Below are 25,489 nucleotides of genomic sequence, written 5' to 3'. Positions count from 1 at the left end.
CGTGGGCTGACTATGCAAATACTCTTCAGAATTAGCATGATGTAACTCAATCATTAATCTCATTCTTCAAAATGAACGAACGATTTTATAGGAGCTTAACCCTGAAGTAGCTTAAATATTATTAATAAACATAATATTATACAATAATATACATAATAACTATTTAAAGCATTGAACTATGTACATTTCTATGTTCTAATTACTGAGGTACACAGCCAAAAATTTTCACGAACATTTCGTACTTTTGTACTTTTCTGTGTTCTTCGTCAAGAACAATCTATATTTATATTTCGAAATCCAATCTGAACAACATAACCCTTAAAACACCTATGGATAATTTATGTTAAATACTTTATGCATAAAACTGTTGATTGGCGGAATTATCTTCGCTACTGCCAAGCATTTTCTCACGTCTGAAAGGAGTAAATCGTAAAGTTAAACCCATTTTTCCTATTTCCCTTGAAGATCAAAAGTCAAAAAGAAGAACACGCATAATAATCATAAATATTGGTATAACTAAAAGTATAAACAGAAACGCATGACTTCAAGGGAAATACCACCGAAAATAAAAACAATTCGAGGTCTTCGTTAGGTGTCACAGCTACCTGTACTGGTACCTGTATTTTCGAGGGTGCAAAGGTGCTGGGTTCACAGAATGTAAATGCAAGTTCAAGATTTATGTGCAACCGAAGTAAAACAACAGAAGATAAAACATTTGTCCCACGGCGAAAGGCCGCTGGTTGATTCAATCAGCCTCAGCAGTAGTGGCTATGCACACTCTATATATGCCGTCATCAAGGTGTTCTGGTGACAGCCCACACACTGGCCATAATTGCAGCGGGTCTGTTGCCAAGTTTGAGCAGAACCTGGCTTCCAGTTCGCGATCACAGCTGTGGCCAAAACCATGACGCTTGCTCTGAAGGGGTTTTTGAAAAGCACTCGAAAAAAATCAAGAAAATTAGAAAACTAGTAACAAATTCAGGGTTCTTAAGGCCTAGTTTTATGTCTTGTATTCTGTTTAAAGCAAATCATTTTTGGATAATAACTAGAAATCTGTATTGATATTGATTTATTTTGAAATTGTAATTTTTGTATTTTGTTTTTTTGTTTCAATCAAAATTGAAAAGAATGCGAGAATTTGGTTAAAGTACAATTCTGCAGAACTTCTGATGAAAAGATGTGTCTCTGAAAATAATTTATTAATTTTTGCCATTTTAGGGATTTAATTTTATTCATTTAGAAAACGTTAAAAGATAATTAAAATATTTTTTTCTCGCTGAAAACTTTGTCTCTAATTTAGATAATTCCTAGAAAGAATTTAAAAGATAATTAAAATAATTTTTTCACGCTGAAAATTTTGTCTCTAATTTAGATAATTCCTAGAAAGAATTTATGTTTTATTGCATAATTTTGTTTAGTTTAGAAACCTCTTTAGAATTGTTGTAGTTGTGTTTTAGTTTTATTAAAGTTTCAGGTATACTGATTGTTTTAAAATCCTTTTTCTTTCTAAAATGCCTTACAATTGTTTTCCCAAGTGCAGACTTGCGATGTGGGATGACCAACCCGCCCGACCCTCTAATTATGCCGCACTCATTAGAAAGACAGTCTGGACCCATGGGTGTATTAAAGGGAGCCAGCGGAGCGTGGCCCCCGGTCGCTATCCCGTCGATCATCAAGTGCAGCTCAACTGGACGACGTGTTGTTGCTGAAAAACTGGCTGCGACACCAAGGCGACCACAAACAGCAGCAATACCTGTGTACTGAGTGCCATCAAACTATATAAAGAGCTCGTTTTAAGAGCGAACCTAGACTTGCCAATTGCTCCGACGAACGAGATCCGAATTCCGAAAACCAGAAACCCCAGAGCGGAGTAACTCCGAATCTTGGCAAGACCGGTTGTTGGTTGACCCGCCGTCTTGACGGTTTTGTCGGAGTGCGATCGCTTCAGTCTTGGCCAGGTTGGTGTGCTAGACACATCCACAGCGCTCAACGAACCTACGATCCCCATTCCTTCCATACGATCCGATTCGTTTCGATTCCAAATCGTGCGTGAGTTTCCCAAGTGTTTTAAATTCTACGGCTTGAATTCCGTTTACTCGATTCTAATTGGATCGTGCAAACGGATTCGGAACGCCATCCCCAAAGATTGAAAAAGATTTTCGAGATTTGAAATAGTTGCGGTTGTTGCTGCTGTGTTTTGTGTATTTTGTGTGTTGTTTTGTGATATTTTTGTCGTGTTTTCCTCTGATTGTTGTTGCCCTTGGGAAGCTATTAAGCTCGACAACGACGACGGGTGGTTGAACCGGGCCCAGCAAATACGTGCTGAATGATTTGTGAATCTTTTGAATGTTTCGCGTTGTTTTCTGGGGAAGTGTAAAAGTGTCGGAAAGTTTGTTGCTTCAGTCTTTTGTGTTGAGACAGCGTAATAGCAACACCAGCAGCAGCAACAACAATTTGCCACAATTCGCCAAGGAGCCGCTCTTTTTGTCGCTTTGGCCGCTCTTGGCCAACTCTTAAATGTGCAATTCCCGCAGCGTTAACATGTAAAACGAGTGTTGGCCACAAAACGAAATAATTATAGAGGAAGCCCGCAAATAAAAAAATACAAACCATTAAGGAAGTATAGCAAAAAAAAGCATCAAACTAATGTGAAACCAAAATTTCGTTAAAATATTTAAAAATCATCAACGTTCCGGACAACCAGTTTAAAGCATAGCAAAATCGCCAAACAACAGACACATAACAAATTGGATTACGCAAAAAGGGCGAAGTTGGATAGAGGTGAGTGTTATGGAGTTGGCCAAGAAAAGCAAAAACCCGCAAAACCGCAAAGAGAAACAGTTAAAAATCAGGCTGAAAAATCGAAGTTTGTGCCGTTTGGCAAAAAAAAAATCGAAAGATGACTTCATAAATGGCTGCGAACGTTGTGGATGTGCCAAAAATCCATCAGCCAAACCGGTTAGCTTCATTTCGCCTTGCTCAAGATTCACGGAATACTTGTACTTGGGGGAATAAATTGAAGAAGCATTGCAATCTGTTTTCTGTGCAAATTAAATGGGTTTTTATCTGGGTTTTGTTGAACAGAAAAAAGCGAAATAAAAATAATAATAAAATGTCCCCATCTGCCAGGGGATCTGAACCTGTTTGCCAAGGTTGCCTGTGGCCAAAAATTGGCTGCCAAGTTCGCAGCCAGTTACATCACCATCTTGGGGACACAAATATTATTATTATGGCTGGCGTATGGGGTTTTGGCCATTTAAGCAGTCACATCACGGATATCCGCTTTTCCCGGTTTCCCAGTTTTCAATGCCCATTCCTGGTTGTGCAGCGCATAAGTAATGTGTCATCGGGGCCCTAAGTCCATTCACATTTTCCACACATTGTGTGCGGCCATTATAAGCCGGAATCTGCTGCTAATTGGCTGACCCAACAGCAACCGCCCTGAAAAGTTCTTCTCCCTGTAGAACTTTTAGCACTTCCACGGATCACACAGGGCCATAATTATCTTCATTTCCATTGTATATGAGTTGGCGTCTAAAGAAGCAATTAGGAAAGTTGATTGATGGAGAGGCTTGCATCATCTGTAGTGTGCAGGGTATGGGTTGTATGGGAACCTTTCATTTTTCGGTGATGCGTGGCCTATTAATTGGTTAATTTGTGGTTTGTTAGCTATCAAAATATTGTCTGGCCATGTAATGGTCTTCATCTGCGTTGAATGCAACGCCTTTTCTAGTGAATAATGGTTGCTTTGATATCGAAGTGGTGGTATCTTTAACTTCTGTTGAATATTTCTCAGTTCTCCGACATTCTCAGAAAGCTTTTGCGTTTGAGGAACGCCAACGCAAGCGTAAAATTTGTATAATTAAAAGGCGAATCCGCGCTCGAGCTGCTCGAATACCAGTTTTCAGAGCCATCGTGTATTTAACTTGTTTATATAACAGCCAGACAGCGCGGTTGAAGTGACCTTGAATCAGGCACAAAATAAAATAAAGACGGAAAATATGATTGTATGTATAATTTAGTATTATTTTGCTGTACGTTTGTATGGGAGCACTTAAGTGAGAGAAATAAATACCTAGCTTCCTCCAACTCGAAAAGCCAATGATGACAAATGGCGGATTTTTTGGGGGGTTCATGAACTAAGCCGAAAAATGCGTGTGGGCTTGCCAAAAGGTGTGCTGATTGATTTATAATCTACCGCCGAAGAACTGACAAAGAAAGCGCCAAAAATGGTGAGTTCATTCAACCAGGCTAAGACCTTTTCGAATTTAGTTTTTCCGCTTGTTCGTTGCCATTGATTTACAGTTGAAACGAAAGACTTAGGCAACGAACTTGAGGCTTGCATTACTCATGCGACACGTTGGCGCTTGCCCCTAATTATGCAAAAACCCAAAATGCCAGCGAAAGGCGCGCCCGAAAACATAGTCAGCATGAGTCACATGCTGTTTATTATTTTATTTTTTTTTTTGCTCTCCGGTCTGGACAATGTGCATTGGATTTCTTGTTTGTTTTTTGACCGAAATTGAAAAGTCGTCTGGCTAGTTGATTCGCCACTAAACCAGCCCACCCCCCCAAACTCCCCTGCCTCCTCCGCCAGCGTTGGCGAATTAAATCAACATTGGCAAACTCAAGCGGACTTAAATGCAGGCTTTTACCTTAGACCAAAACCCCACGCAAAAACACGCGGCGACTGCAGTTGAATACGAGTTTGTTCAATTCATTCCGAAACACTTTCAAATACAAACCTTAAATGGGGTGTGGCAGGCCAAGACTTTTCAACCGCCTTGAGTTGGACTGTGGCTAAAGGAAATGAGCCGAGAATGGAGTGGCTTACTAAATGGCATAAGTTCTGGGATGTTGTTACGCTTTAAAATAGGTTTCAAGCTTTTTTGGGCTTTCTCGAATGCTCTTATTTTACTAGTTTGCTAAATACTTAAAAAAAATTAACAATAATTTCTATGTTATTTATTAATTCTAAAATATTCAAGTATTTGTTTAAACTGCGGAACTATCAATTTATTGGACACAAAAGATGTCAGATATAGCAGAGCTTATTTTTTTAAACTCAAAATGAGAATATCAATCATGGTTTAAAGACTGTTTTAAATTAATTTTACTAAACAAACTACTCAGATTTTATAACGTTTAAAAAGTTAATAATAATACTAATTTAAACAAATTAAAGATACAATAGTATTCATGTGGCGGCCCAAATATTTTAAAAATATTTTTTAATTATTTTTAGAATTCTATGCTCAAATACTATTGAATCACTTTTCATAACAACATTTTATTGCTAAGTCACAAAACCTTTTAGTTATTTCTTTTCTTACTTCTGCTAAGTTGTGCACCCATTGGGTTAGAATGAGATCATTAATTCTTCGTACAAAGCGGAAATCTTCTTCAAAAGGTGTATACTTAAACATATACCGAGTCAAGGAAAACTTGGATAGAGTTATTATGAGAGCCATGAGGTCAGCACTGGAGGGCAGTAATTAGTAATGCCCGTGTCTCTGGCTCATCAGTGGATTCCCTCATCAGCCACAAGTATCTACATTTAAAATAGCCCTCAATAAATGAGTTTTAATGACGAATTAGGCCCATGCTTAGCCTGTTGACCAGCAGTAGCCGTTGCCAATGTCGCTGGGAGCCTCCATTTTAAGTACTTCTAGACGCAAAAACCCGGAGCCCAAGCAAAAACGGAACTACAAAACTAGTTTTAGCTGTGCCTTTGGGGCAAAAAGAAAAATAAAAAACACAACAAAATCAGCGGGTAACAATGGGCGCCAGTCAAAAGGCAAAAAGGCAAAGCAAAATGCGCAAAGTAAATGGCTAAAACTGAAATATTGTAGACCCGGCTCTGATAAAAATCAAACACATTCATGTCTACAGCTTAGCTCAAGTCACGTTCAATGCGAATTTCTCTGCCGTTTGTTTCGTGTTGTTTTTTTTTCAGTTTTTGTGGCAAAGACTCAAAAAAAAAAATAAAGCAATAGCCGCAAAGCTTGTAAGCCACAAAAATTAGGCGTCAAAATGAGAGAGAAAAATATATTTAGGCTGAGCCGCGGGCCAGTTGTGGGTGTCCAATCAGTGCTTTTCACATTTTGCATATTGTCAGTCAACCAGTCGGCGTTTGAGCCAAATTGGACATCTTGACAAATGGCAGGGAAGCGAGCCATTTGCAGAGAACTTACATAACATAACACTTGGGCTTGGAAATACGCAACGGATTGGGCAGTATTTGGTCTTAAGACCCAAACTTGGTTCGCACACATTTTGTGTGGCAAGACAGGCGATGTCTCCACGCTCCAGTTTAATGCTGCGTGTGGCAACGTCTGACAACCAGGTCAACGCATTTTGGGGCTGGGCTGCTATGTGCCTCCTAATGATGCGCGATTTTCAAATTCTCACATTGTCTTAATTGGCAATTGTCCATTTAAGACCGCTGCCTGCTGCCGCGGTTGGCCCAATCGAAATCTATAAACGAAATCGGCGCTGGCGTTTATTGCAATTGGCCAACAGCAAATTAAAGCATTGTTAACTCATTTGAGGCGAACAAAGGCGGCGGTGGCGAGACAATTGCATTGACCTTGAGCCAATCGTCGGCTAAAAACTAAACTTCGTTCCGAACCGTTGACTCTCCGCACTGACTGACTAACTGACTGGTTTCAGAAGCCCATCAATTCCCCATCAAATGCCAGCTAATTACGAGATTTAAATTTAAATTTAAAATTCTGATTTTCGAGAAAAAACAAAGCCTGCATACACAAGCAGGTGAAAGTCGATGCCTCAATTGCCATTCGATCTCAGACGCTTGATTAGCCCGCTGGCCAACTAGAAGTTTTTTTGTTTTTTTTTTTTTTTTTGGCCCAGGTAAAAGTAAAAGCTAAGTCCAAAAAGTCTGGCAATAAAGCCGGGCTGACCTCATTTGAAGGTATAGCTGCCCTTTTTGTTCGACTCGTTAATTGCCGTCATTAAGAACAATGCGGGACAATCGCACAATGCATCTTCGGAGCGGTGTTCGGTGTTTGGAAGACCGAACTTCAAGGCCCTAACCCGCCCCAACTTACTTTCTACGCCAGCAGAATTGCACTGAAATTAGCTCTACGCATCGCTATGCTACACAGGAGGAAAAGAAGTTCTATATGATGGTTCAATATTGTTTAAAAAACAAATATCAATAACATTGTTTTTTGAAGGCCCATGATTTCCTCAAAATAATAATAAAACTAAACGGCAATTTTTCATTTGAACTAAATGAAAATTTTATATATGTTAATGTAAAATATTTTGTAGGTTGTTTAATTTGTAATTTCTGCAAAAAAGGGATAAAAAATATTTTACATTTTTTATATTTACTTGGTGGTATTTCAATCTACCAACGTTGATTATTACTTATCAATATAGAGGGGTATTTGGAATATTTATCCTGTTTTTTTTTCCATTTGAACCAAAGCCCTGTTATTACAAAATATTGAAAATATTAAGGCTCCATATATAATATGTCTATGTTAAACATTTTGAATGTTGGTTAATTTGTAATTTCGTACATAAAAAAGTTGTATTCATTTCGTCTAAACATTTCCAATTAAGCTGGGCTAACAGATTGTTTATTTGTTTATAAAGTTTAAATATGTACATAGACGAGTTGTAAACTTGTTTACGTTTCTGTTATTTTGTTGATTAGAAAACCATTTATATTTTAATAAAGATGCCGGGAAAAAGGGATTGTTATTACTATTGACTATTACTTTTGTCTATCCATATATTAGAAACAGATAAATGAAATATGCACACATTAATATTTAGTACGAAGACAATTTGTGGTTTAAGTTATATATATATTAGAATATATGTATCTAAATTTGTTACCATTTTATATTTTTATTTTGTATGCCCTAAATTTCAAAACAATTCTTTGTGTGAGGTAGAATATTTCACAGCCAGAAATGTTCCACTTTTTGACATCTTAACTTTGTCTATACCTATAAAAAGTATATGTTTAGTCATCAAGTCTATCAAATCTATCAAGTAATTATGGCAATTTTTCTTTCCGTGTGATTGATCACACTACAGCCGAGATGTACGGCGGAGGTTTCCCATTTTAATGGCAAACCGCAACCGAAAGTTGGTAGAATGGTAGGAGAACCCCCTCCAGCGCCGCCACTTCGATAGTTCCAAATGGGTCAGAGCCACGTTAGTGAGTTGTGGCTTAGACTCGCTGGCAGTGTGTGCGATCTTGAGTTTGTGTGCTTAACACAGTTTTTGTTTGTGATTTTGCCATTGCCTTTGGCAATTCAGATTGGAACCAGATCTGACAGCTTGCGATGGGAGTCGTCAGATATTCTAATTGACTAATTTCCTGAGATCTCTGAGATTTCCAAAAGGGTTCCCAGGTCGGCGTCTCTTGATTAATGCGGTTCACCCATATACGTGGGTCTACGGGTGGTCCGTTCCCTTTAATTAGTCACTTCATTAGGAATTTGTTTCGCCCGGCCCAAAACATTTACGGGGCCATCAACATTTCATTTTCAAATATTTAACTTCAGCGCAATTTAACGCATAGTTACACGCTTTTTTCACACACTTTTCGGCTTTTCCCAGCCATTTTCGCTCAAGCAGAAAGCTGTAAAGTTAAGTGTGCATTTCCAAACTATAATATTTCGTTTTTTGCATACCCATACCCATACCCATACCCTCGTTGTGTATTTAAAAGCATATAAATTACGGGAAAATGGAAACACGCGAGGTCATTTAGCCGCCACATTAACAGAGCACACACACACTTCAATGAAACTGCAATTGTTTAAACAAAATAATAATAAAACACACTACTTTGTTGGCTCGTCGTGCACGCAAAACCCATTTAATTTATTCAGTTGCACGGCCCATTTTGTTGTTTTTTGGTTTAACATTTTGTTTGTCTAGTTATTTCGGTGCTATTTGCTCTGTGAAATGTGTGTCAAATGAATTGAAGTCGGCACTTGATGTTATCCGTTTCAATCGATTGCACACGATTGATTGGACAATGAATCATCGTTACATAATTTATATTCTAGTCAAGAGTTCTTGGATTTCATGGGGAGAATTATAAGTAGAGGAAATGCACAATAACTGCAGGAAATGCTGACTTACAGAGTAAAAATCGATAACTATTTATTTATTTACTATACACTTTTATTAAAAAAAATGTATTACATTTTTTTTAATTGTATATTGAAAAAATTGATTTAATAAATTGATTTGATTTAATAAATTATAAATTTGAGCTCATGTTTTAAAAATCTAAAAAGTTGGGTTTGACTGGGGTTGACTGCATATATGATAAACAATGATATATTCGATCAAATTTCCTTTATAGATAACATCTTTTTTTGTTTCTATAGTAGATTTCCTGTATTTCTCTAAGGAAACCAAAAACCGGTATCAATTTATAATGACCACCAAAATGTCTATAATTTGTGCCCCAATTTGATGCAATTTCCCTTATCACCGATGAACGCAATTGAAGGTCAGTTGGAGTTTGCCATTTCCATTGGGCATTGGGCATTGGGCTTTGGGCATTGAGCATTTGGCCTAATGTTTTATTTTCTTTTGCTCACTTTTAGAGCTCGAACTGGGTAACGAGAGCAGATGCCAATCAAAGTCATTATTCATAATGTTCGTTGGCGTGTTTCGCCGCATTTTTCCAACTAATTTTTTGCCTGCATGAGCTGCGTTTTCAATTTCGAACTTTTTTTTTAGCTGTTGTCTGCCTCGGTTAGAGCCGCTTGCGTCATTTTGCTAATTTTAGCTAATTTATTGCAATGCCAGTGGAAGTGCGCTGGTGGGATGATGTTGGCCGGCGTCAGTTGGCAATTTGCATTCGACTCCGAGCCACGTTTGCCTACGGATTGTGATTGTTTCGGCATTGTTCAGGAAGTGTGAGCCTACTTTGACAAATTGATGTGTGCTCACTGCATAATGCCCACAATTTATCAATTTCAAGAGATATCTATTGACCCAATTCCGAGCTTCTCCCCGTTTTGCCGGCGAACCAATTTCAATAGCAACCAGACTCGCAACAAGATTACACCGCTTGGATAATAACCAGCTGTATCTTGGGGTCTGAATCTCGATCCGGGGTGAGTGAATGTGGATGTGGATATGGATGTAGTGGAGTGGAGTACTGGTCTTGTGACATCATCGTCATGTATGTCTGTTGCCGTGAATGAAATGTGTTGGCAGCGGCAGCGGCAGTGGTAACAACAAATCATTATCGCCTCTCGGCCATCAACGTAAGCCGCATTTTACTGCTGTCTTGTGACGCCTAAGACAATGATCAGCATGCACGGGGAAAAATATGATCTCATTTCGGCTATCATCTGGATTGTATTTCATATCTATAGGTTCTACCATGTGGGGATTGTTCAGTAAATATTGGTAAATATTTTACTTGGTAAATATTTTAAATAAAAAGGTGTTTTCTAAAGATAATATTCTCATACTTGACATATTATTTTGAAATATTGAGTATTGAATATGTATCAATATTGAACATGTATAATTAAAAGGATATTTTCTAAGGAATAAGATCTCATACTTGAAATATTATTTTGAAGTGTTATTTATGAATCATAAATCATTACTGTTTTTATCTTAAATGATTTAAATGTAAATAACTAAAAATTTGAAAGGCAGCAATGATCTTAACTTTAATTATTGGGAACACTATATTCAAGTATTTTTTCCTTAAAATAAAGTTGGGTTTTGAACTATATTTAAGACCGTTAAAGCCTTTGCTTTAATGGACTTCAAATAAGTCTTTGATACCTAGCTGCAATAAATAGCCCATGTTACCATATTTTTGATGTTTAAGACCATACTTTTTTCTGGGTGTATATTATATGCCAACGAATATTCATATGTATGTCTTTCGTTTTCAAAGATTAACTGTTATTTTAATTAATATCCAATTGTCATTTAATGTTGCATTATTTTATAGCGAAAGCTACAAGCTAAAGAAAAACGGCGAACGTTATGGCTTACATAATAAAATATCAATTAAAAGTCATACCACTATTACAAAAACATAAAAGCAATGGTCGAATGGTAGTTTTTATTTTATATTTCTATTATATAACTAATATTTCTGAACTAGATGATGGGTTTTTCTCTTTTATTACTTCCCCATGTTATTCATTTATAAAAAGCTATAGAGCCACATATTCTTTACCGTGCAGTGGTCACTTTGAAAATACCTTCCTGGCCATGACTCGCCAGCGGAGTTCTCACCGCTCGGCAGGAAGTGGAAAAGCGTTTGTCACGGGTTATTGATATGCGCTTAATATCTCGTAATGCCGTTGATGCTACTGTTGCCGAGCCAAGAAACCAGCGGAAATCAAAGTCATGATGCCGTGAGTTGCAGTTGACGGTTGTTTGTTTGCTCTGCGCTTGATTGCTGGCATCTTGCAGATACTTTTTAGCTCGTACTTAAGTTGAGTTACAGCTACCACTTTATGCTGATGCTAACCCATTTGCAATGAGTCCGCACGCGATCCGAAAATTCGGCTCTGTTGACTTGACCCATTTGGCGAACAGAAAGTTCGCCCTGGAGCCACGAAATTCATTACAGAATGGCAGTGTTCGGTGTTCGAGTGATTTAGCATAATCCTATACGTGTTTCGTTGTGGGTGTGGAACCGGTTTTCTGTTTTCAGTCTTATATATATTTTGAGTTTTGACTATTTGCCAAGGTTTAATATCCGTCTTTCGATTTGCAGCTCACACCATGAAGACCGGCACTCCAATGGACATTTTCTACACAGCGCTGCATTTAATCGTAAGTATTATTTTATTTTTTACATACTATTCTGGAGAGAAATTGCCGGTATTGTCGGCCAGAACACATCAATCAAAGAGCAGCCCGACTGAATGACAATTGCATGCCAATGCGATTAACCTGAATAGGAGACGCTGGAGGCCAGTTGGTGACTCCCTCCTCCTCCTTCTCCTCCTCCTCCGTATGCTAAATGCGATTCCAGCCAAGTGGCCAAAAGTGGCACACCGTGGCCCCAACTTCTAAGCCGCTTGGCCTCCAAATCGAGCCGAGATCCAACAGATTTCAGGTTCGGGTTCAACTCTAACCTAGGCACCAAGCTGGCGAAAGTTTATTCGCCAGTTTCCTTTGGAGAGAAGCCTTAGAATCGTGAGAATATAATGTTTGCCCCTATCTGCCGGCAACACGAAAACGAAATTTCCACTTTAATTAAAGAAGCTTACTGGCGATGGATTATGCCAGGGACTTAATGTCGGCTTGTCGTGATTTATGTCAACGCTTTGTGGCCCCAAAGGGGTCGGGTATCTATAGTCCATAGTATATATCCCATATAGCATGCCAACTATGCTAATGTGTGACTTGTCTCCACTTTCTTTGCAGACAATCGCAGCTCTGACGACGCACGCGGCGCAGATACCAACGGCAGTCAGTGAGTACATAAATCTGTCTATTAAGAAGCTAAACCAAAATCTATGGATTGGGGCTACCAAAGAAAAATTGCTAACAAATTGATAGCGAAGACGCGGGGGGCTTTTGTTTGCCTCCGATCACTTAAATGACATTCAAATGAGGCATCAACATCTAGCCCATAAACTGGTTATCGCTCAATATGTTAATACAAGATTTTAAATATTTGTTATTGAGAATAAAGGTTGGTAAACATTTTAAAACAAGGCATGGACAAATAATCAAAAAAACATATATATAGATAGAAGTGTAGTAGTTAAAAGTTAGCTTTTGAATTGAGAACTATAAAAATAATTTAGATACTAAAACAGTCTTTTGGTTGCCCATTTAATTTGTAGCTATAAAGTCTGTAACATTAACAACGCAAACCCATATAGGTTTTTAAAGAGGTAAAGCAATTGGAGATCATTCACAGAATTATGTAAAAAGATATACAAGTGCTTTAGAAAAGCTCAAAATATATTTAATAAATATTCCCTGCAAAGTATTATCTTATGTTGTTCAAAAATAAGGCCTTAGACCAGAGTTTTAAACTCCTCGGTATAGAAATGAAGCTAAAAAGTATGGGGGTTATTTAGATTGAACTAATTCTTATATTTTAATACTGTCTGTAGTTTATTTTCAACACATTAAAACTAAACTTTTTAAACCTACAAATTTATTTAAAAGAAATTATACAAATTCCTTAGACAAAAATAGCATTACAATGATGAATTGTTTCCCCTCCCAAAACGATTACCTAATTAGTTGTAAAGACACTCCACTTTAGTCCGCCAGCGCAGTTTGCCATTGTTAAGTAAACCGGCTAAGTTGACTGTTGTCTTTCTGGTTGCAAAATCTCTGTTGACTCTGTTGGCCAAAAGCCGAACGCCGAAAGCAGGCATTATAATCGCATGGCAAACAAAAGTCTATTGGAGTCGACTGGCCAAACATTGCGGCACACTTCCTTCTGGCTTTCACATTGCGTTTTTGGGTTTTCGTTTTTTTGTTTTTTTGGAGTGGGATTTGGCTAAGACCCCGTTGACCTAGGAGCCATGATCGGGCAGCGATTCGTGCAGCGACTGCAAATAGTTGAGGAACTGCTGGTAGCTGAAGAACTGCCCCTGGTTTCCACCTGGATGGCGATGGTACGGGCACCGCTTGTCGAATATCCACCTCCTCTGCTCCGGCGGATCGAACTCCTTGACCAAACCGAAGATGCGCTCCTTCAGGTGGCAGAGTTCAGCGGAGATGTAACTGGATGATAAGATCTTTGATAATCAGGACTTTAACTACTGGTTTGGCTCACACAAAGGCTTTGCTAACTGTCTCCTGGATTTTGTGACTTTGGCAAATGCTGTTCAACACCAGGGTCTTCTGTTCCCGCTGCAGAAATCTCAGAAAAATCGGAGGAAGTAGGCAGAAACGCACACAGCCCATTAGCTCCTCCATCAGAATCTTTCTGGCCGACCAATGATGACTTAGCCAGCGAACTGCACTCATGAAGATCTGTGGATTGTAGTTATTACAATTATAAATTATGGGCGCACAAGTATTTAAATCGGGTACAAAATATTTGGACTTGCTACGTTCCTTTTTGATTGAAAAGCATATTTTCGAATATAAAATCAATTACAAAAATAGTCAAGTAAACAATTAAAAAAAATATATATATATCATATTTAAACAAAAAATAAAAACCGCAATGAATATAAATCAAAGCGAAAAGTATTTAAATTCAATACAAGATATTTGGATTTACTACGATTTTTTTACCAGTTTAGAAAAGATCTGTTGAAAGCCCACCTCAATTTCACTATTCACGCCCACATTGTTCATACTTAGGAGTTTTCGAACCCAATAAAAGTCCAGTTCCACGAATTCCTTGGAGGCCACCAAAGTCAGAAAGAATTCCTTAATACGACACAACATGAGAAACTGAATCAGACGAATCTTAAATTTCTGAGCCTCTAGAAAAAGTGTAAAAGCTAGGCTGCCGGAATTCCAGCTCTCATTGAAGCATATATAGGTAAATTCCTGCAACTCATCGATTTTCAGAAACTTGGCTGCACTATATAGCTCCACAAGGTTGCAGCCACCCTTTGGTTTCTCTCGTTTTTCCTTGATGTCCAGCATCCAGTGGTAGACGACAAGAAAGGCCGTCGGGGTCACCATTTCGATTGGCAGGTGAGCTGTGAGGGTGTCCACCTTTTCGAAGTTCAGGAAATACTTGGAGTGCGACTGCAATACATGCAGATGACAGCAGAATTTGTATTTGCCCACATAAACCTTGAAGGAGCCGGATGAGGAGTCACTTAGAATTCGGCGAAGCTCAATATCCATGATGGTTTTAGTGGGTTGACAGCAGTTTAGATCTTCGTTGCTAGGACTTTGTTTAGCCAGAACACTAAATGAGTTGCTAAGGGGTTTCAGCTCCAAAGTCATTGATGTTTTGGAGGGACTGTAAGGAGATAAATCGTTAACATTTGGAAAAAGAAAATCTTAAGTTCAAGACATTATGGACTACACTTCCATCTATAAAATATTAATGTAATCATGAACTTAAGACCAAAAAGAATTATTATTAAGTCAAAGACTACTTTAAAATGTAATTTCAGGAAATGTAGTCCGTAACTCCTTGGTTTTTAATTTTTTTCTGGATGTTTGGTGAAAGGTAAAGAAAGTTTTTTTTTACACTCGAAATAAAGTAAGAAAACTATACTTCGCACAACTTGAAGGAAACATAATTTTTGTTATGTTTGTATTAAAAAATCATTATTCATTAGTGTGTACTTTTTTCTTAACAAACTATTTAGTGTATAATATTAGTATAAAGGCTACCTACCTTATGTTCTCCGAATTAAAGCTCTCTTCAGTAGTATTGGCATTCTCGTTAATAATAAGCTGTTATTGATTAGAAATCATATTATTTATACACTTCTTGCTAGTTTAGAACCCTCCACTTACTTCTTGATTGGACAGCGAGGATTTAACTCCTAGCTGAATAGCTGACTCAATTGGTTCAGCTTCCACTTCAATTTGCTTCGTATATGTACCAGTTATTGTTGAAGCCAGATCTGCTGCAAAAGAATTGATGATCTTAACCTGATCTTTGCCTTCCTGTTTTGACTCATTTTCTGGCCCAATCTCATCCATTTGTGCACTTAAAATTTATCTTTGTCCATAAACTTGGTGAAAGCGATCGATAATTTACCTCAAATTAGATCCAAATCACGAAATATATCTCATAAATCAGAGAGTAAAAAACTGATTAATTTTTCGAGGCAACACACGACACTGCGATTGAGATGTATACTTTAGGTTGAGGTTTTTGCATTTTCTTTGTTCGCTGAATGCCAAGGGAACAAACAGCTTGGAGAGGAGTAATTTATGCGAACCATTGTGGTTTTTGGACTAGTTTGTTCTATTTGAGGAGTGCATAGTGCAGTTCGGCTCGCCTGCCGAGACCATAAAATTATACATAATAGAAAGCCATTAAATGTTTTATGTGCCAGTCGAGTTGAGTCGTGTTGAGTCGAGTCGAGGAGTGGAAGTGGATGTGGATGTGGATTCCAATCCACTTCCAGTAAGAAGAAAACCGGCTCTGCGATGGCCGTGTTGCATGCAATTACTTTGCCCAGAACCGCAGTAAGTGATGCGAAATGCGGCAAGGTTCGTTGAACCAACTCGACCGAAGGCATCCCATCCCCATCCGAACCATATATATCTATATACTGTATACACACCGTCAACTGCCAGGGCGAACGTGCCTGGGCAGCTTTCCTCCGCTCGTGGTCTCTTCTTGGCCAATTGTGTACCTTTGCAGAGGAGGAGCTGAGGTGCCAGCGGGGAGTTCTTGGCTGAAAGCAGGAAATGCCAAGAGCACAGCCAAATCCCAGCCTGGGTCTCGAATTGTTTTGCTGAAGTTCAAGGAACTTGCTGCGCGGCGTCTTTCTAATGGCCACGAGCGCTTCTGTGGCGTGTCTTCGCCCCACGCTGCCGCTTCTGCTGATACTCGATGTTGCCGCTTCAATGGCTTCTCAATGTCATGAGTATGCACTCAAAAAAAAAAAAACAGCAACTCGAATTCAAGAAAATTTCAAAATTTATGGAGTTACCATGCAATAAATATACCTTATTCAAACAAATGATTACTTATTGAATGCTGTTTCACTCTTTAACCTTATTAAAATTATATTTATAGAATTAGTTGAGGTTCAAGCAGTACGGTTCAAAAACATTTTAAACTTATGGAAAAACTCTGTAATACATTTACAAGCTTATTTGTATAATTATATATGTAAGTTACGAACCGTGCTTAAATACATTTTAAAATATATACTCGTATTTCTAAGGGGAAATGTAAAAGTGATTGTTAGTTTGAAAATGTTAAAATCGTTTTTAGTTTCCAAATGTTACAAAGTTTAAAGTTTTACATAAACTTTGATATCAACAAATTATTGGCCAATGCCTAGTTTTTATAGCTTTACATTTTAGTGTCAGTGCACTAAAGTATTTGGCTATAGTCTTCCGCATGCCGGCTTCAACTTGGAGCCATAGTCTTAACTAAATACTGCTCCCATGAGCCATTGTCTTGGGTTTTCAGCTCATGATTTATGCCAATGACTCTGGAGGTTGCCTGCTGGCCGTCTAACTGTGCTTTTTCGGGAGTGGGCCTGTCGTGTTTCTGTTTGCATTTCATAATTTCCGATTTCCCCGATTTCCTCGATTTCCCCTTGCAGAGGATGCGCAGAGCTCACTGAGCGAGGCGATTGCGGCGGCGGAGAAGGAGGCGGAGGTGGCCTCCACCTCGAAGCCGGCGGTGGAGCCGAGTGTGCGGATCAAGTGCCTGTCCGGCTCGATGCTGATCACCATCAAAGATGCTCCTCCGAATCACGAAACGGGGCTGTTCAGCGGCATGATCTACCCAAAAGGCCTGTCCAAGAACTCCACTTGTCTCAGTGAATACAGGTGAGTGTGGCCACTCGCACTTTGGCTAATCCAATCCAGATTTTAATCCATTTAATAATCTCTACCCCGCAGAGATCATGTGGGCTCCCTGCGCTACAAACTGCCGCTGAGATCTTGCAATACGATGCCGAAGGAAACGGTAAGTCTAGAATTCCATTAAACACCCACTCAGGCAGATGGTATATCTATAGATATAGATAGCCGATCGTAGGTGACGCCATATTTCCCATATGCCCAACTGGTTCTACCATTTTGGCATGCAAATAAAAAATTAAACATTAAGCTTAAGCACTTATAAGGCAGCCAGACCCGGTTCATTGGTTACAAGGTAAAGTCCATATGCCAAGATGATTAGTCCATTGAAAGGTTGAGTCAGAAATGGCCATCTCACGCACCTTTTGCGGCTAAACTAATGATGCGATTGCGATGGCCTCACAGAGTTTTCAGCTAAAATAGCTGTCATTAGACATGGTGGATAAAAATTAAGATTCTAATGGTTATGGGCTTGGCTTTTACAAGTGTCTATCGTTTAATTAGATTCAGCTAAAGGTGATTGCATGGTGAAATTTTTATTCCAAGGAAAAATATTAACGTACAAATGAGTAAGGCTAAATAAGGAAATTGGCAAAACTAATATTTTCTCAACAAGTTTATCTGGAAACTAGAAACATGAAAACTTATGTTCCTAGAAAAATTGATTATGTAAAAATAAGTAAGTCTAATTTAGGAAATTTGATAAATTAATATTTTCCTAACAAGCTTGTTTAGATAGTTTCTAATTAATTTACATTTTCATAGCCAGAATCTATTTCTTGAGTCAGCCAAAATCACTCAAAAGCCAGTTTTCCCAAGATCTGTGACCTGAGCAAGCGTGTTATTGATCTGAACCGCCCGATTGAGCGTGACAAGCCGTCTCTCATCACCCTGCAAACGATATCAAATAATCCGAAAGACGGCCAAGATGTGCCATATAAATTTCAGTCTCTCGCTTTGCCATTAGGTTTGTCTAATACGTATATGGCCCGACTTATTTATTGGCTCATTCAGTCGATCGATTCGGGCAAACAACGGGCTGTGTTTGTGCTGGGATCTGATTTTGAAATCTCAATTAGCACTTAACCGGGCTAATGCGGCTGCAACTCACGCACCTCGGCAGCAAAGGCATTTTTATAGCCACTGCCTCTCAGTCCGAATGTGATACATATTTAATGTAATTTTCTCGGCACTTATGGGGCCAGTGTTTTGTAATTTGCTGCCTGTAGCGGCTGCTGCTTGCCGCTTTTTCCTTTCGCTCGATTGGATTGACACAATTTTTGAAATTACCAATGTTAATTGCAGTTACGACAGTCGATAGCCGCAATGTGGCAACTAAGTGCAGTGCGTTCAAGAACCGCAAGATGTTATGAGAAGTCAGCGATTTGGGTTAGCTGGCTACTTTATGATTGCTACAGGCAACTAAAAACTTCTGAAAAGAGCTTTAATATATTTACGAGGCATTTGATTTTAAGTAGTATTTAAGAATTTACGGTAAAGTCAGTAAAAAAATTGTATATTTTTAACAATAAAGAAATATATAGTTTGCCTAGATTTTTGCGATGGAGATAGCCTTACTTGAAATTTAATGTGCAATAATAAGTTCCAGTTGAATATCTTAGTTGGTTGCTTAAGTCATTTGTTTGTTATCGATTTTTTGTGCTTAAAATGCTCACCATAATATAGTATATAGAATATAGTATTCTGATGTTTGGAATTACTTTTTATGCCTTTTAAAAAGTTAAGTCAGCAGATAGTAATCATGTATTAAAATTTAAGCACAGTTGAATTTTCATAACGATTTATGCGAAAACTGACACACCCATTTTTGATTTTTGATATCTCTGTACATATTTAAGCACATACCTAAGTTCGTTGCCTAAGTCATTTGATTTTGATTAATATTATGTGCGAAAAGTGGTAACGAAATACAAATTTAATGATCACTGTACATATTGAGAGTTACCTGCCATTTATAGCACATACTATATAGTATTCTTTAGTTTGCTATTCGCTCAGTTCGTTGCTTAAGTCTTTCGTTTTTCATTGCTTTGTCCTTCGCCGCTCCGCCTGTTCTTTTTTTTTCTGTTGATCCAAGCAATTCACACAAAGTGTTCAATAAGTAAGAATCAGTAAATATTATTTACCCCCCGCAAATACTGGCAAACCAACAGAGGCGTCCAAGGCCCGACAAGGTAGATATCTTAAATGTTTGTCATTAAACACGATGAGCGGGTCTCATCCAGCATGCAGTCGCACTAATGGCAGCCATCCTGCCTTGCGTCATCGTGTCGCGATGAGCTCATCATTGCAGTGTAAAAAGTCGCGTGACAAGCCACCACTGCCACAGCCACATCCACATCTGCTGCCATTGAGCGACAGCTCCCCTGAGGAGTCGACTTGAAATGAGTTGAGTTGAGGGTCTTGGCTGTGCGCATGTCAGGCATAATTAAATCAGCCACGAACAGGTACTCGCAGGGTCGCAATTTTAATTAAAATTTAATTGCCCCCAAAGCCAGAACTCCTATGGAAAACCAATTTTTCATCGCCCAGCCAGTAAGCCATCTCTCGCAGCGAAATCAATTTGTTCTGTCCGCTGCCGCTAGTAATGCGTTCATTGGCCACCAATGCCGTCGGCTGACCATGAAAAGGCCAAAAATGTCCGAACATGTAAGCGCTTTATGGTCTTTATGGTATTGATATTTAAAGGCAGCTACCGCCGTGTTTGGAGCGAAGGTCAGTCTCGCCTCGGACTCCGACTCCCACGCATCCAGCTTTTGAACCTGTTTCTGGCCATATCCAAGCACTTTCAAGCCATCTGATACACTTACACTTGTCGCGCGGTAACCATGTTTATGTGGAGAAGTGTTATAATGACATAATAGGTTTTTCTACCGTTAGCATCTTGAAAATCTTAAATGTCACTTTATTAAGCTTTTTATTGGCCCATTGTCTTGGGATGATGATGCTCAGATGCCCAGATGCCCAGCTGCTGAGAACTGACACTCGAACATAACTGTTAGCGATTCTTATGGGGACTTGGGCAACAAAAGGGGAAGCCTACTATACCTTTTCTAGCCATCTCGTGGCTTGTCTTAAGCGGAAACCGTGTTGGGCAATAAATCGCACACTGGCCAGAGTCTAAAGCTTCTTCTTTTTTTGGCCGTCGATTAATGCCTGCTATAAGACAAAAAAACATCGGGGCTGTTGCTATTAAGAATAAAGCCGCCCGCGGAGAGCCCACTTTAACGAAGAACTTCCGTGCCCAAATCCGTAGAGACCCAATTACAAAACTTCCGAGCTGGCAGCTGGCGGTCGATGTATGTACTTACCTCCGTCATTACCTCACCTTTCTTCGGCACAGTTGGCTTTATTTTCCTGCCATCGCCATCGAGTGTGTACTCGATTTGTTTCTGCTGCCCGATGGAATTAGCACAATCACCGATGGGCGAATAACCCGTTACAAGTGCACAGAGCGAAAAACTTCAAACCTATTCGAAATAGAATTTCAAGCCATGTTTTTGGTGATTCACTGTATTGGAAAATCAACTTAGTAAGAAGGAAATGTATTTAAGATTGGTCCAAATATCAGAAAATGTAACAAACAACATGATATAGTTACGTTTTTTCTTCTTTTTATTTAAGTTTAAAAAATTAAAGAAAATATTAACATCAATTTTACATCTTGCTCAATCCTTTTAATCTTTAAACATATATTTTATATATATTGAGTTAAAATTTTAGTGCAAAAATAAAAGTTCTTTAGTTACGATTTAATTCTTTACTATAATCAAGAAGATATAATAAAAACATTTTTACCGCCTTCATAAAATAATAAATATTTTATTACAATACTAGTTTTTTATGGACAACAAGCAAAATCCATACCTCACCTTACAAAAAAAACATGTTGTTTTGTTCTTTTTTTAATTATACTGCCAGCAACTGTTTTTTTAACAAAAGTTTTTTTTTTTTTTGTTCACATAAAAAAAATTCTGTAAAAACTAATAAAGCTTGAAGAGTAAGATAGAATGTAATTATGAATGCCTGCAGGTGTTAATAAACTGGTGGCCAGCCAAGAAGATTTTCTCTCCAGCGAATATTCAATTAAAAATCCCTACCTAAGGGGAATTGCATCATGCCAGCATCGCATTCTTGGATTTCCCAAGTGCCTAAGTAACAAGCCATTAAAATTCATCATGCAAACTTGGCTAATTTGCGAGGAGATAAGGGCCACAGCTCCCCGGAGTGAGTTGAGACGACTAGCCACGTCACACTTGGCCGATCGGCTCTAGCACCATTCTGATGGCGACTCCAGGAAGTGCTCCACAGCCCCCACTCGAGTATTGTCTGTCTTGGATCGCACACTCAACTTCTGAGCGGCGATTTCGGGCTGCAGCCAAGCGTGAATCTGAATGCATAATGAGAAGGGGCTTCGCCGCCATTATACTTGGGTTCAGGTGGCAGATATGGCTTCTCGGCATTAGCATTAGCAATAGCTTTGGCTTTAGCTTTGGCTCTGGCTCTGGCTTTGGCTTTGGCCGGTGGCCAGTTCAGCTCACCTAGTGAATTGGGGGCGAACGGGTTTGTTGTCCGGGTCTTTTGTCAGTACGTGGTAATTTAAGGTATCATATTATTCTCATTTTAATGGTAATAACTTGAGCTGAAGAAAGCTTATACTTACACTCACTGGCAAAAACAAAAAGTAATTTAATTCTTTTGGAAGACTTGGTAAAAGCTTGAATTAAAAAAAGGATTTACGTACTGGAAACTATATACAATTGTTATTGATAAATTATGTAAAAGCTATTGATTTCGGAACGAATTTTCGTTCTAAATTCTATATTTTTGTTTATAAACCCTTTAAACCGCCTGTTAAACACTACTTTGTAATTAATTAAATTACAAACGTTTTCGCCCATCAAAGACGAGAGCAACCTACCTCTAAACAAAGTTTAGCTCATAGGCACCATTTTTGCAACTTCGAAGCTTAAATTCTAAACAACCTACATAGCTCTGGAAAATGTAAAAGCACTGATATTAATATTTATTTGATAAGTAGTCCAATCAATTAACAAAGATCCTTGAACAACCTAGCTCTAAACAAAGTTTATCCCATAACCACCCATTTTGCAACATCGAAGTTTAAATTCTAAACAACCTACTTACCTCTGGAACATGTAAAAGGAGTGATATCATTATTTATATGATAATTAGTCCAATCAATTTACGCAGTTCCTTGAATGATTTAGATTTATGATTATCAGTGCTTAAAAACTCATAATTTTTTTTGCTTTCAGGACGATGGTGGCATCGAGTTCTTCAACACCATAGTGCTGCAGCCGCACCTGAAGCTCATCACGGACTTGGGACGTGGCTACCACGTTCGCTGTGCCTACAAGAGTCGCGATGCGGCCATGAAGCCCAAGAAGTATCTGCGCAAGCATGCCCAGAAGCCGCAGGCCTTCCGCAGCGAGGATCGCAGGGACTACGGACGATCGCTGGACAAGCAGCAGGACGATGACCTCGACGAGGAGGATGTCTACGATGCGAATGCGCCGCAGGAGGAGCAGGAGGATGTGAGCAACAACGAGATCCCCATGCCCGCCTGCCACATGAAGATCTACAACGACGAGCACAAGATAGCCGACGATGTGAAGATCGGAGATCCCCTGACCATAGTGATCAGCATCGATAGACAGCAGGTTTATGGACTCCACGTGACGGACTGCATAGTTCGCGATGGCTTGGGCTGGGGAGAGCAGCGACTGGTGGGCGAAGATGGGTAAGTCACCACAAATTTAATCTATATTTATATATGTTATATAATTTATGACCTATTTAAACAGCTGCCCCATGGACAACGAGATCATGGGTCAGTTCAACTACACCGAGGATCGTTTGGCTGCCAATGTGACCTTCCCGGCGCACAAGTTCCCGTACACAACTTCCGTTTACTACCAGTGCAATGTGCGGCTGTGCGCTTTGGAGGATCCCACCTGCCAGGAGGCTCCTCTGTGCAGCGGCAAGCGGCCCAAGCGCCAGACGGCGGTCGACAGCAAGGAGGAGGACGGCCTGCCCGCCACCATTGAGGTCTTCTCCGGCCTGTATGTCAATGAGAACGAGAATGCCAATGACAGCGACGACGATGCGGTTTACAAGGAGAAGGTGGGTGTCGGGGAATTTATATAACCATAGTAATTCGATTACAAATGATTCCGATTACCCATAGAAGTGCAATATTTAAATATGTAGTACTTATTTATTTAATATTTAACATATATACTCAATATATTTTTCCGTTAATTAAAGATTTAATATTTAACATATATATTAAATATACTTCCCTCAATTTCAGACTCTGGATGATGCCCTGTGCGTGTCGCAGCGCACCTTCGCCATAGCCATTGCCATTGCCGGCCTGATCCTCATGCTGGCCGTGGTGGCCGCCGTGCTCTGCATCATGGCCCGCAGGAGCACCAAGACGGTGTCCAACTCGGGCAGCTCGATCTACAGTGGACCCTACACGAACACCGCCTTCTCGCACAGCAGCTAAGCGAGGAATGGGGAGGTCCTCAAAGATTCCATTCAAAATTCAAGATTCCATTTCCAAAATGCACAACACTCAAAGTGTTTAAAATCAGAGAGAGGAGATTAGGTCGCGCAGGTGCCGCTGCGGTAGTCAACGATTGGTAGGATTGGGAGCCACCTAGTTTGTAAGGATACCGGAGCAGTCAGTCGTACAGCGGCTGTTCCATAGATTAAGCCTAGTCTTAGTTTGCAATATGATGTGCAGAGATTACCGGGCAATGGCGGGTGTCCATCCCCATTGCCCGCTAATGTCGCAGAGATCTTGGGTACTCCATGTCCAGATGGTATGGTTTTGGTACCCATTCAACTCTGTTCCGCACAGTCGGTGTTGGACTCGCCCTTCCTTCAGACACTCCACTGTAAGTGTAAGCGTGTTTCTACATCCCTACTACCCTACTACCCCAAGAACCCCAACTAACCTATTGTACTTCCCCTAACTTAATCACTCGAACTAACAACGAATGCAGCAGCCGACGCTCAGGTGATATTTGTACTCGTATCTACTTAACGACTAAATCCTATTCGTAATTTATTAATTTATCGGATGCCTAACTGCCAAAGGTCCAAAACTACAGCACTCGACGCCCTCTTAGTTGAATTTCCTGAACATTTTCTTGTCATTGATATACTTAACGCGTATTAAACCCTTTGCGGCAGGAGCCCTTATTATAAAGCAGCCGTCCCGATCAGCCACTTACTATACCGATATATGATATATGGATATATGATATTTGATATATGATAATGAAAACGGAATGTCTGGCAACAGTTCTCAAAGTAAGCTTAGGCCTTTGCACCGCTTCAATCGAGCATTCCACCGCCCACTGAAAAAATAAAGGGAATGCTCCTCTGGAGCCGTTCAATACACGGAATTCAATTCATATTTTAAAGCTCAATTTTAGTGTACCTCTAAGTTAATATTAATCATTGAACAATAAACTCAAATTGACCTAAATACCTGCTGTTGTTTTTGAGTGGCACTACCTGTCTGGGGTTACAATCTGATGGGGCCACGAATGGAGAACAATATCAGTGTGGTTTTAGGATTGAAATGAACTGGTTACGAAAATATATACCTAATATTTGAAAAGGTACGTTTTTGTAAGAACAGCATGGAATAGCGTTTTCGTTCTTTAAATATTTGCTATTACAACTTTTCAATGTGATATTGAAAGCGTTTTGATTTATTCTAAATGTGAGCTCAAGCCTTTTTAAATATTTAAATTTATAAAAATTAAACAATTTTATATCGAGTTTTGAAGTTGTACCTTTTGACTTATACTATCTTGAGTAAATATAAAAACATATATCATACATATATAAAATATATACAGTGTGTATTATACTTATTTCATTTAATCAAATTTTTTAAATTATAAATTTATAAAAGATTTATAAAATTACTGAATTT

At 39.1% G+C, this 25,489-nt stretch overlaps 2 protein-coding genes across 3 annotated transcripts; one reads left to right on the top strand and one right to left on the bottom strand.

The window, feature by feature from the left end:
- The first annotated feature begins 1,954 nt into the window (after window positions 1-1,954).
- LOC108144637 lies at window positions 1,955-25,033 on the top strand. Of its 2 annotated transcripts, none has more exons than XM_017269670.2 (9): window positions 1,955-2,045; window positions 2,535-2,781; window positions 11,762-11,820; window positions 12,418-12,466; window positions 17,226-17,454; window positions 17,527-17,593; window positions 22,788-23,272; window positions 23,337-23,655; window positions 23,846-25,033. In XM_017269670.2, the coding sequence occupies exons 3-9, from the start codon at window positions 11,770-11,772 to the stop codon at window positions 24,041-24,043; spliced, it is 1,398 nt and encodes a 465-aa protein (XP_017125159.1). In that variant the 5' UTR covers window positions 1,955-2,045; window positions 2,535-2,781; window positions 11,762-11,769; the 3' UTR covers window positions 24,044-25,033. The 2 variants fall into 2 exon arrangements, with proteins under 2 accessions (XP_017125159.1, XP_017125158.1); XM_017269669.2 differs by having other exon boundaries at window positions 1,958-2,049.
- On the bottom strand, window positions 13,789-14,629 carry LOC108144639. Its single transcript, XM_017269675.2, has 2 exons — window positions 14,290-14,629; window positions 13,789-13,992 (listed from the first exon to the last, which is right to left on the bottom strand). The coding sequence occupies exons 1-2, from the start codon at window positions 14,617-14,619 to the stop codon at window positions 13,789-13,791; spliced, it is 534 nt and encodes a 177-aa protein (XP_017125164.2). The 5' UTR covers window positions 14,620-14,629.
- Window positions 25,034-25,489: the final 456 nt, after the last annotated feature.

This window comes from Drosophila elegans, unplaced genomic scaffold, assembly GCF_018152505.1.
Source record: "Drosophila elegans isolate 14027-0461.03 unplaced genomic scaffold, ASM1815250v1 contig_183, whole genome shotgun sequence".
Classification (NCBI taxonomy): domain Eukaryota; kingdom Metazoa; phylum Arthropoda; class Insecta; order Diptera; family Drosophilidae; genus Drosophila; species Drosophila elegans.
The sequence above is the reverse complement of the archived record's forward strand: the minus strand, read 5'-3'. Positions and strand labels throughout refer to the sequence as shown.

What these genes read in the sequence shown, in the direction of transcription:
- LOC108144637 (XM_017269670.2), top strand. Translation starts at nt 11,770, where the DNA reads ATGAAGACCGGCACTCCAATGGACATTTTCTACACAGCGCTGCATTTA. An exon ending in ACACAGCGCTGCATTTAATC is followed by an intron (nt 11,821 to 12,417) that starts GTAAGTATTATT and finishes CTTTCTTTGCAG; the next exon opens with ACAATCGCAGCTCTGACGAC. An exon ending in ATACGATGCCGAAGGAAACG is followed by an intron (nt 17,594 to 22,787) that starts GTAAGTCTAGAA and finishes TTTTGCTTTCAG; the next exon opens with GACGATGGTGGCATCGAGTT.
- LOC108144639 (XM_017269675.2), bottom strand. Translation starts at nt 14,619, where the DNA reads ATGCTGGACATCAAGGAAAAACGAGAGAAACCAAAGGGTGGCTGCAAC. An exon ending in GCGTGAATAGTGAAATTGAG is followed by an intron (nt 13,993 to 14,289) that starts GTGGGCTTTCAA and finishes TACAATCCACAG; the next exon opens with ATCTTCATGAGTGCAGTTCG.